Source organism: Neltuma alba, unplaced genomic scaffold, assembly GCF_004799145.2.
Source record: "Neltuma alba isolate B1F8T4 unplaced genomic scaffold, ASM479914v2 tig00011968_pilon, whole genome shotgun sequence".
NCBI lineage: Eukaryota > Viridiplantae > Streptophyta > Magnoliopsida > Fabales > Fabaceae > Neltuma > Neltuma alba.
Genome location: NW_021636543.1, coordinates 351 through 12125, shown reverse-complemented (window position 1 = coordinate 12125; position 11775 = coordinate 351). Strand labels below are relative to the sequence as shown.

The 11775-nt window shown below is 39.3% G+C and overlaps 1 protein-coding gene and 1 non-coding gene across 2 annotated transcripts; one reads left to right on the top strand and one right to left on the bottom strand.

Moving 5' to 3' along the window:
* Nucleotides 1-735: 735 nt before the first annotated feature.
* On the bottom strand, nt 736-5536 carry LOC114720173 (formin-like protein 3). The gene is made up of 6 exons (XM_028905793.1): nt 5304-5536; nt 3551-4316; nt 3035-3455; nt 2741-2934; nt 1954-2189; nt 736-1825 (listed from the first exon to the last, which is right to left on the bottom strand). The coding sequence occupies exons 1-6, from the start codon at nt 5454-5456 to the stop codon at nt 956-958; spliced, it is 2640 nt and encodes an 879-aa protein (XP_028761626.1). The 5' UTR covers nt 5457-5536; the 3' UTR covers nt 736-955.
* A 1727-nt stretch (nt 5537-7263) lies between these two features.
* Nucleotides 7264-7336, top strand: TRNAA-AGC (transfer RNA alanine (anticodon AGC)). The gene has a single exon. It is a non-coding gene; the product is annotated as a tRNA-Ala (tRNA).
* Nucleotides 7337-11775: the final 4439 nt, after the last annotated feature.

The following is an 11775-nucleotide window of genomic DNA, read 5'->3' as shown; positions in this document are numbered from 1 at the left end:
AGACCCAATTGGTAAGTTGGTTTTGGTTCTAAATATAAGACCCATTTATCATATTTATCAATTATCTCTAAATTACCCCTATAGATACCCTTTCAACCATAATCAAGTAGAAGAGAAAAATGAGGTATTAAGAAATATGATTATGGTATTTTAGGAAAACGTGTCATATTTATTATAATTAACTAATTTACCTAACTTCCTTAATCTAATCAAATTAATTAAATGGGTCTTATATTAAGGATCGGAGGAGTATTTTAGAATAATTGGAGCAATTTATTATTAATACACTCGTGTGGCTAACTATCACTAACTTTTTCTCACAGTCCTCTTGATCCTAGACTCTTTCCCAATATGCCTCGTTCACCTTTTAACATCGGCCTATAGTGAAAATAGATCACATTTCTCATGTATTATCTCATTTATGTTCTTCACCCTCTTCTTTCTTCCGCATAATATCATCAAGCAGTAAGGTTCTTCATAAATCACCGTGAAAATAGTGTTTTTGGATATTCCGCACAACTTCGAAGTCAGGTGACATCACCAATATGTAATTATGGTATTGCTATTTCCCATGTGTAGAAACCATCGCGCAGTCTGTACACATCTTTATAATAAATCCTCTGCAGAAATTTGCAGGATGAATGTTGTTCAATCCAACATGATTAATAACCAAATAAGGATACTAAAAACACATTCATCTCATCACACCAAGCACCGAAGCATGATTCCGACTTCTGCTCAAGGTTCCAACAAATGTCTGTTCCCCAACGTGTTAGGAGGCAGGTAGGAAAGATAAACTAGACATTACATAATTAGCCCATAGCACATGTTGCTTTACAATATATATGCTCCTTCAACATCTTTTAAGCACAGAACTTGTTCGCGAAGCCAAATTTCCCTTTATTTTGCTGGCATTCGTACCTGAAGCGCAGAGCAAGGTCTAAGTCAATAATGACTATGGTGATGATGATGAGCTTTCATCGTCGGAATCGGAGAAACCCATTCGCCGCTCTGCAATTGCGGGGAATAGTCGCCGATGAATATCATGTGGCTGCCGAGTCTCTGGAACAGATGATACGGTTGGACTCTCTTTCTTGGAAGCCTTTGCTGATTTCATGTTTGTGTCTTGAACCTCTTTACATGCCTTATCCAGCATTATCAAGAAATCGCGCACCACCACGAACAAACGCAATCCTTCGTCTCTTCCTGCAGTCCCATGGAAATAATCGCCCGTGCTCTTTACCAGAGCCATTATCCTCTTCTCTTCCTCCAGCAGCCATGTGATCTCTGACTCTGCTTTCTCCACAAAACATTCCAAGCAACGATGGAATTCTGAGTCTTCATCAAGACTCCTCATCTCCTTGTTGAGGAACTCTTTGGCCTTCACTAATGACTGGCCAAGCTTTGAGACTGTGGCTGTTATGCCTTCACCGTCTACAACTGCCGCCTTTTTGACGTCTTCCAGCTCCTCGCCTAAACCTGAAACCACCTGAAGACCCAGCCTGCGATAATGCTCTGCTGTTGATTCTTCATTGGTGTCATCAAGGAAATCTTCGGTTTTCACACTAGACCCGCTGGTTTGGTTAGCTTTCTGTGTCCGTACAGCTCTTATGCCCTCAGATCGTATAATCTCTTGGACGACGAAGTGTAATAGGGTTGTTTTGCCATCAATTCCTTTTACATCAGATAGTTTCAGTAGTGTGTCAAGCTTAAATGCCTGAGCACCGCCACGATAGGTGCCATCATTCATTCGGTTGCCAGTTTTCAGAACTGCTTCTAATAGTTTCAGGAATAACCTGCTTTTTCTGAGGTTGTTGCAGGCAACCTGCCATTCAGATATAGCAAACAATAAGCTTACATTGCTCTTTGTTCTTGGTCCTTTTTTTTTTAATGGTAACTGTTAAATATATGAATAGATCATATTCGACGTAAACGTAGGAATCTCATTCATACCTCTAGTGTTGTAAAGGACTCCTTGAGACTCGTGACCTCTTCTGTAAAGGTAGTCATGAACATCAAAGATTCTAGGCGTTTGAAAGCGAAGGGAATGTCAACCAACACCTTGAGAAATCTCTCAGCAGGGCCAAGTTGATTTAGGTCGCCAGTGAATAGTCTAAGTTTTAATTCCTCGTCTGCTGTTAGCGTCATCCTCAGCAACGCGTGGATGATCTCAGCCGGAATCTCACTTCCTGATTCAAATTTAAACCCACAGATTGAAAGTGATTCTTGCTTTGAAATGCATGAGTGCGACTTCAAAAAGTAACAACATGAGGAGATTTAAACAGAACTGCTCCCAAGTCCTCACTCATAACAAAGACATAAATCTGCAGAGTGGCCATTGGGTCATTGCAGAGTTTCAAATTAATGGCCTAAGTTGTTAGATCCAGTAGCATACTCAGGGACGTGTTTTTGCTATTTAATGTTGGTGATAAGTGAATAAATCAGTCAGATCAGAAGCAGTTCGCACAGAATAACTTCTCCGCGGCAACATATATAATATGCAAAATATAAAGAGGGATTAGTGATATTTTATTTTTCTTTGACTGTTTGTTCATTTAGCTTTTAAATTCTCATTTATTTTTAAGAAATTTCAGGCTGGTTCAATTTTGAAATTGGCAAAAAAGTTTAACAGAAGCAAATGAAGGCATGCTTATAAAGAATTAGTCACTTCATTGGAGCTAAACTAATTTTTTTCCTACATGCAAACTGAACACTGCCCTTCAAGACTGAAGAATGTCACCTTCTTCAAGGGCATCAACAACTTCTTCCGTTGTCACATTCAGCGCTCGCAAGAGAATTGATAGATTCTGTGCTTTTCTAGGGTCAATAATCTGAATGTATTGAATTGCAGGTTCAAGTGATGCTTCTTTCTTGCGTTGATTTTTGTTCTGGTTGCCACAACCAAATAAAGACTCGATCATTTCCTCATTGAACCTGAAAATGGTCATGAGGATCAGTAATTATGTTAGCATAATTTACTTCAGTTATTCATGCATAATGATAAGTTAGATTTTGGCAGGACTATTGGTCTTACTGGAATGATCCCTGATTGATTTGTTGCCAAACCATGCCTTGATCAGCTTTGTTAACTTTATCCCAGAAAAATGGCTTCAATTTGGGTTTTGGAGCATCACATTCACCGCCCTCTCTAGAGTTGCCCTGTGCTTTATTTTTACCTTGAATTGATTTCCGGGGAATTGGCGGAACCTTAGCTTTTGGAGGTGGAGGTGGTGGGGCACGAGGAGCAGCTGGCGGCGGTGGGGGCGGCGGCTGAGGAGGCGGAGGAGCTGATTTTCCCGGAGGTGGTTTCAGAGGAGGGTTAGCCATTTGTTCAGTAGACGATGTTGTTGTCTCAGTTAGTGAGCCGCCGCCACCTTCAGAGTTTGCCATCAGACCGCCGGTCGTAGTATATACTTTCTTGTCATGCTTTTCCAAAACAACAGCCTTCTGCGAACCTGAAACAAGAAATGAAAATATAACAATAAAAAGATCAGAGGACCCATGTAAACGGATTCAATGGGCTAATGTTAAGGACCAAACATAAGCTTACCAGAAAAAACATCTGCGGAGGCTAGTGTGACTGTAGCCCGGTCGCCTTTGTGTGCCTCTGTTGGGTCGTCGACTTTGTTGGTTCCGGCACCCCAGCAGAGGCAGATTAATAATAATGCTGCGATTGCACATACCGTTACAGCAGCAATAAAAATTAATTTTAGCATATGATTGCCGTTATCACCTTCAGGAGGAGGAGGAGGAGAGGAGTCTAAAGGCACAGATGGGGGAGTACGTTTAGGAGACCTAGGTGGTAGTGGCGATTGATGTGGCATAAACTCATCTGGTGAAAGAGAACCAGAAGGGGAATCGTCAGATGGAGAATCAGAAGACTTTGTGTCATGGCTTGGTGATTCACTTGCAAGACCAGGAGACGGAGATGACGGAGATGGAGACGAAGATGACGGAGATGAAGAAGGAGAAGGAGAATGAGAAGGAGTAGTGCTTGGGGGAACTTTGTCAGCCGGTGAATCAGCAAGCAGGTGCCTTTCACAGCCACTGGTCAAGTACGTGGTAACCACAGGTGGAGAGGCAGCATTATTGTCTAGAGAAACAGGAGCATGGGAAGTTTTGGTTTTGATGCAATCCAGGAAGTTTTGTTCGGACTGGAGTCCCAGAAACTCAGTCGCTTGGCGTAGGATGTCCTCAACTCCAAGTGAAGGCCCCAGGTCACTGCCCCCTGCTTCTGTTGGATGCAACTCAGAATCTTGGTTCCCATGGCTCCTCGCTGCCAACTCTTTCCTACAGTGTTTCCAAGCTTGCTCTAACTGTATCAACCAACTCATGCAATATTTCTCGTGTTAGTATTTTTGTCTGATTCTTTTGCAAATTTTTATAAACATATTTTTCGCATGAAGTTAGCAATCATAAGAAGTGAAAGGTAAAATTAGTAATTCATTAAAAAGTTGTTGCATGCACAGCACACTTTAACTCGTTAGTATAGTACTACATTTTTTGTTTATAAACTAATATAATCTCTCGTGCGCCGTCTAGGGTATAAAATTAAAATGAATTACTAAGTACGGTTTTAAATATAAGAACTAATTGATTAATTTGAGTAAATTAACAAAATAAGTTAAGTTAATTATTTGTAATAAATATATGTTATTTTTTTTAAAATATTCTTGCTAATCAAATTTATTAGTTAGAACTATTATTATTACAATAACTATCTTTTAAAAAAATCAATAAACATAAGAGACAAAATAAATTAAGATTTTATATTTAAGACTAAAATAAAAATTAAATAGACTTTTATATTAAGGATTGGAAGTAGTATTATATTACGATAGGAGATAATAATATCTAGTCTAGGATGTAAAATAGATTTCTCAAAATTTCAACCTTGCACATGCTTCGCAAAGTAATAGCAGCAGGGCATGTATTGGTCATGGTTGGGCAAACGAAGTCCACCTTATACATACGGAGATACATTGTATTTCGAAGTTCAAACAGATCATGGTCCACCAATCCTACTAACTCCACACGTAATATGTACGTAGGCTTGCCTATGTAACAGACATGCACAATACTAGGCTTGATATTATTAGCAGATGAACGAGTTTTCGTCTCGAAGACACATTTCGTCCATTCATTTAGATCGAAATAAAAATTCCTCATTACAATCATGAAAAGGGGGGAAAACCAAAAAGATGGAAAACAGAATAAAGCTCTATCAGATCGAAATTCCAAGGAATTAAAAGACGTCAAAATGAAATGAGAAAAACGAATGTTTGAAACAGGCAAGCATATACCTTTTTCCCATCTTCAAGAAGTGACGACGACAAATGACATTCTTCATTGAGAAACTCCCGCAGATTCCACCTCTTACCTTCGCAGCCTCCTTTAGCCAACGCGCAAAGAAGAATCACGTAAATAACAGCATAACTGGATCTTGACATCTCCATTCCCTTTTCATCCCATTGAACCTGAAGATTCTAGCACCTCTCTAGAGCCTGCGATTCATAAGCTTTTAAAGAAAAGTGAAGCAAAAAGAGCCGCTTTCCTCTGTTTCCAAGGTCACGCCTTGGGGAAAGCCTCTGGGTCTTGAGAACGCAGAACCAGGTTGAAACGCGATAATAATGATCGCAGAGGAAGAGAATGTATCAAGAATTTGACAGAACAAAGGATTCCGTGCGCTTGGTGTATGTTGATAATGCAAAGCGTCCGGCGAAGAAGCAATCAAATGAAAATGCAGAAATGAATTAAGGAGCAAGTACTCGAACCACAGCCTAAAACTTTGCTGAAACTTTAGGAATGGATTCAGCAAATTTTTTTCCTGCAGGTTCGAGTGCAAGATATTCTCCTGCAAAGGAGGGAATTTGTTCGTGCCAGAGTTTCTTGTCCTTCGGTGCACCTAGAGGAGAGAGAAAGACAGCGACGCGTTGAGACGTGAGGAGAACAATGTGGGACGCCCATGATGTCTTGAATGATTTTTAAAAAACAATCTGTTATTGTTATTAATTTATTACTTCTTTTAATTTGATTGTTTCTTTGAGGGTTTTTAATTTTACGATTCCTCCCCAGTATTTTTTTTTAAAAAAAATCTTGCCCTTGCTGTTATAATTCCAATGCCTATTATTATCTTGTGCGGGAAAATAAGTTATAACAGTGAGATTTTTCTTTTGAGTGGATAAATAAAAGCTTTCTCTTGAATATTTTCCTTTTATAAAACTAGATTTTTATTTAGTTTGAAAAGAAAATAACCCACAGACACAAATATTTTATGATTATAAAATTCATCTACTGCTATTATTTTATTTGCAAAATTCATCAGCTGTCTTTCCACATATATTCTTTGACCAAGATAATTTAAAATTGATCCCATACATCTTGTGCAGTTTGTATTTAGAGGCGGCAAAAGAATTATCTGCAAATATAGGGACCATATTTTAACTGGCAGTTTCTGTAACTGAAAGTTTAAAGAATTGATGGAGAAGTAGGAAGATAATCCATATTTTAAGCATGTTTTTCAACTGACCGGAAAGACAATGACCATTATTAATCTCTCTCTAAACTCTGTCACAACGTCTGCAAAACAATATCAATTATTCTCCTCGATCGTGTCCAGGCACCAAATTCTCAGTCCTTAAATATAAAGAGGACTGAGTTTTATTTTCAGACTAAACTTCATTTTAACTTGAAGTCTTCAACCTGATATGCCATTTCGTGCCTAGATCAGAATCATACTGTATGCATGGGGCGGTTTATAATTTTAGTTAGAACCACAGCAGCATGATTCTGCGGCCTAGACCAAATAAAATCAACCATGAAGGAGCTTTTAGTATCCATACACCCTGATTAATTAGAAGGTTGTTAATTACATTGAATGCTATAAAGAACTATGCCTCCAACCATAAAGAATTTTAGGATTTAACATCAAGAGTTTATTGTATTTGAAGGTTGGAAAAAAATGTTGACGTATTTGCCTGTGCCAGATTCAATAATGTTTAATGAGGCATGTAACGTTCATTCCAGCTATATATACATAAATGCGTGAATGCTGTGTGATGACCACAAGCTTGGGTACCTAACAGGTATTTTCGTGTCTTCATAATATTCCCCCTCGCTGAGAATGAGTCCTTGACGGTGATTGAAAGTTGTTGCTTTGTAATTTAAAACATTCTTTGAAGTCGACGCATGTAGCATTCACTTTCCTTCCGGGGAGTAAAAGGTTGACATGTTAAGTCAGATTACATTAATAAATACAACCATGGGGATGTAGCTCAGATGGTAGAGCGCTCGCTTAGCATGCGAGAGGTACGGGGATCGATACCCCGCATCTCCAAAAGAAGTTTTGATTTTGATTTTTCTTTATTATTATTATTTTTTCAAATCCTCCATTTTCTTCCTCCGTTTCTCGCTACTTACAAACTTAATTCCCCGGTCAGGCGGTCACCACCGTCTTACTTTAAGCTCTAGTAATATACTTTGCCTTTACCCTCTTGCTGTGCTTCTCCTTCATGAATGGCACCTTCTCCTACTCAAATCTTCATGCACCCCGTCACTCATTGGCCGGAACAAGGTTTTATCCGCCCGGTCACCTCTTTACAATGCGGAACCGTTTTGCTGTCACTCGCCAATACCAGATCCTACGGAAGTGCCTGCAACTTCATGTCCACACAATCACTTGCGGTACTCTGGTACACAACAACTATCTGAATACCAAGCTCACTGCCTGCTAAGCTAGTTGCGGTCGCATGGCTGAAGCTCAGGTAATATTCGAACAAATTGTCTTTAAGACTTCTTTTTTATGGGATTTCATGATTAAAGGTTATTCCTGTGACGGGAACGCATTAAGGTCTCTTGTTCTGTATCGTCGAATGTTCAGTGTTGGACGAAAGCCAGATAATTTTACCTACCCATGTGTTCTCAAGGCGTGTGGTGATCTACTACTGAGTGAAGTTGGCAGAAAATTTCATGCATTATATTGGTATTGATTACTGGCTTGGCATGTGATGTTTGCTTTTAATGTATCCCAAAGTTGGGTATATGGAAACGGCAAGAGTGTTGTTTGATAATATGCCTGTGACGGATTTAACATCTTGGAACACTATGATAGCGGGTTACGTGAAGAATGGAAAAGCAATAAGAGATGCTTTTATACTATTTGATCACATGAAAAAACTGCTGGATTTCGTGGAGATGAAACGACTTTACTTGCTCTCCTGTGGTTGTGGTGATCTCATGAATTTAGAAGTGGGAAAGACTATTAATGGTCATGTTGTTCGAAATAGTGGTAAGTTATGCAGCAAGTTCTAACGAATTCCCTAATTGACATGCACTGCAATTGTGATTCAATATCTGATAAGAATTAAAAATGAAGGATACTATATCATGGAATTCTTTCATTTCAGGTTATGAACGACATGGAGATGCTTTGAAACCTTGAAACTTTTCTGTCAAATGATCGTGGAAGATGTAGTTCCTGATGAAGCAATTATTATTTCTATGCTTGGTGCTTGTAATGAAATCTTGGCATTACTGTTGGGCTCATCTATTCACTCATACATTGTTAAAAATGGTTTCTAAGCTCATGAGTGGAGAAATCATCATGCGAAATATTCGTAGGTTTCACCGCTTTAGAGATGGAGCATGTTCATGCAGTGATTATTGGTGAATTGATGAGAGCTTAACGAAATAGTTGGTTGAACCCTATAATTTTAGCACTGTCATAGTGCCATGCTACCTTTACACCTGACATTATGCTCAATGTAGAGTGGAATTAAGCTAAGACAAGCAATGCGTGACCTGCTGAACAAGTTCTACGATCTGCTTCCGGCATCAGAACTTTGTTCTGATCTCCTCGTCGTAAGACATCATGCTGAAAATGGCATAGTGACGAGGTAGAATTCTTGCAGTGAACACGACAGCGTTGGCAAATAATTGATTGGCAGCAGAAGGAAGAAAATGTTTATCTGAGGCGTCGTGAAATTTACTTTGACTGCTACTTGAGTTTCAATCTGAGAAATGCTTTGTTGGCCTGGCTTCATCTCTAGGTTGTTGTCACCATGATTTAATCATTTTTTTGGGACACCGTGTTAAGAAGAACTTCCCTTTCTCTGGGAAGTATGTGCCATTTGATTTCAAAAATAAATCGTCAATATTTAAATAGAAAGTAGCAAATATCAGAATTCTAATTGTAAATACTTGAAGTTGAACCATAAGAATTATTATTGATCGGAAAGAATATATATACAAAAGTGAGCTAGAGAGCCGGAGACTATCTACATAACAAACTGTAACTAACTCTTAACAATATAACTTATTTAACAAAATATCTATGTTACACTTGACACCCCCCCGCAAGCTTGAGCATGGATGTTTTTCATGCCAAGCTTGGAAATGAGTTCATGGAAGCGTGTGGGATGCAGTGGCTTGGTAAAGACATCAGCCAGTTGATCAGCAGACTTGACTGGAAGAAGATGGATGACTTTAGCCTGTAGTTTTTCTCTAACAAGGTGACAATCAAGTTCAATATGCTTGGTTCTCTCATGGAATGTAGGATTAGCTGCAATCTGGAGAGCAGATTGATTGTCACAGTATAATGGAGCAGCAGCAAGATGTGAAACATGAAAATCATTCAGAAGATACAATAACCACTGAAGTTCACATGTAGTAGAAGCTAGAGCACGATACTCTGCCTCAGAGGAGGAGCGAGATACTGTCATTTGCTTTTTAGCTTTCCAGGAGATAAGAGATGAACCCAGAAATATAGCAAAGCCAGTCACAGATCTCCTAGAATCGATGCAGCTAGCCCAATCAGAGTCACTGAAACCTTTCAGTTTTAAATCAGAATCTGAAGGAAGGAATAAACCAGCACCAGGAGAGGCTTTTATGTATCGTAGGACCCTGTGAGCAGCTTGAAGATGAATGTCTCTTGGATCAGACATGTATTGGCTGAGTTGTTGAGTAACAAAGCTAAGGTCGGGACGTGTGGTGGTGAGGTATTGCAAACGCCCAATCAGCTTCCTGTAGACTTGAGAATTTTCCAGTGGTACTCCTTTATCTTTGGACAGCTTGAGATGAGGGTCCATTGGAGTTGAAGCTGGTTTGGATGCCAAGTATCCTGTATCTTGAAGAAGTTCCAGAGCAAATTTCCTTTGTGAGAGAAAAATGCCCTGCTTGGAACGTGCCAGCTCAATTCCAAGGAAGTAACGAAGCTCACCAAGGTCTTTTATGGTGAAAGCCTGATCAAGTTGCAGCTTAATGGAGTTGATCTCATTCATATCATTTCCAGCTAAAATAAGATCATCAACATAGACTAAGATAACTGTAAATGATGAAGCATTGGCAACTTTGTAAAAGAGAGAATGATCAGAAGAGGATTGATGATAACCATAAGACAATAAGGCAGAAGAGAGTTTTGAATACCACTGGCGACTTGCTTGTTTTAGGCCATATAATGATTTCTGCAACTTACAAACCATATCAGATCTAGGGGCTATGAATCCTTTTAGAAGATCCATGTACACCTCTTCATGGAGATCACCATGAAGAAATGCATTATTCACATCTAGCTGGTGAAGAAACCAATTTTTGGCAGAAGCAATGGCAAGTAACATACGTAAAGTAGTCATTTTTGCAACTGGGGAAAAGGTATCAAAATAGTCTAAACCTTCAGTTTGTGTGTAACCCTTTGCAACAAGACGAGCCTTATGTCGTTCTATATCACCATTGGCTTTATACTTGGTTTTAAAGACCCATTTACAACCGATGGACTTCTTACCGGGTGGTAGAGAGGTGAGAACCCAAGTGTGGTTCTGTTCAAGTGCTTTGATTTCTGCATTCATGGCATCCCTCCACTGAGAATGTTTTACTGCTTGATTATAGGTGGTTGGATTAGATGTGGTGGAGACAGCCAAGACAAAACGTGTATAGGTAGGAGCAAGACAAGAATATGATAAAACAGATGATAAAGGATAACGAATGAAAGTCTTTTCTGATGATTGATTAGAAGTAATAAGGGCACAGTGATAGTCATGCAGATATGTAGGTGGGTGATGGGAACGAGTGGACCTTCTTACTGGTGGAGAAACAGAAGTATGAGATGATGTCATGTCAAAAGGAGGGGAAGGAGAAGGAGGAGAATGATGCTGAGAGAAGGATGGAGTGTCTTGCAAAGGCATGGTGGAGGATGACATGTGAGGGGCTGGAAGTGGGATAGAAGTTGATGGAATGGAGCAATCATCAACTGGAGGAGATGAGGAGGGTTGGATAGAAGGTAAAATAGGTTGAGAGAGGGGAGAAGTGACAGAATCTGGTTTGAAAGGGAAGACAAGCTCATGAAAAATGACATCCCTAGATTGAAAGATTTGGTTGGTGTGTAAGTCTAGTAAAATGAAGGCCTTGGAGGTTGATGGGAATCCAAGAAAAATACATTTGTGTGCTCTGGAATCAAACTTCAAACGATGAGGAGATACTGTGGAGGCAAAACAGAGTGATCCAAACACTTTGAAATGAGAATAGGAAGGAGGTACATTGAAAAGCTTATCAAAGGGTGTGAAGTTATGAAGGACAGGGGAAGGAAGACGATTAATGATGTAGGTAGCATGTGAAACAGCAAAAGACCAGTATGATAAAGGAATGTTGGACTGAAAAACTAAAGCCCTAGCAACATTTAAGATGTGCTGATGTTTTCGTTCAACAATGCCATTTTGTTGTGGTGTGTAAACACAAGAAGTCTGGTGAATGACACCCTTTGATGTATAAAAATCAGTCATACAA

Bases quoted from the DNA above. Each gene is read 5' to 3' on its own strand.
- LOC114720173 (XM_028905793.1), bottom strand. From the start codon at position 5,456: ATGGAGATGTCAAGATCCAGTTATGCTGTTATTTACGTGATTCTTCTT. The intron at 3,456-3,550 runs GTAAGCTTATGT...TTCTTGTTTCAG, and splicing joins CTCCGCAGATGTTTTTTCTG to GTTCGCAGAAGGCTGTTGTT. The intron at 2,190-2,740 runs GTGACATTCTTC...AATTTGAATCAG, and splicing joins TGTTGATGCCCTTGAAGAAG to GAAGTGAGATTCCGGCTGAG.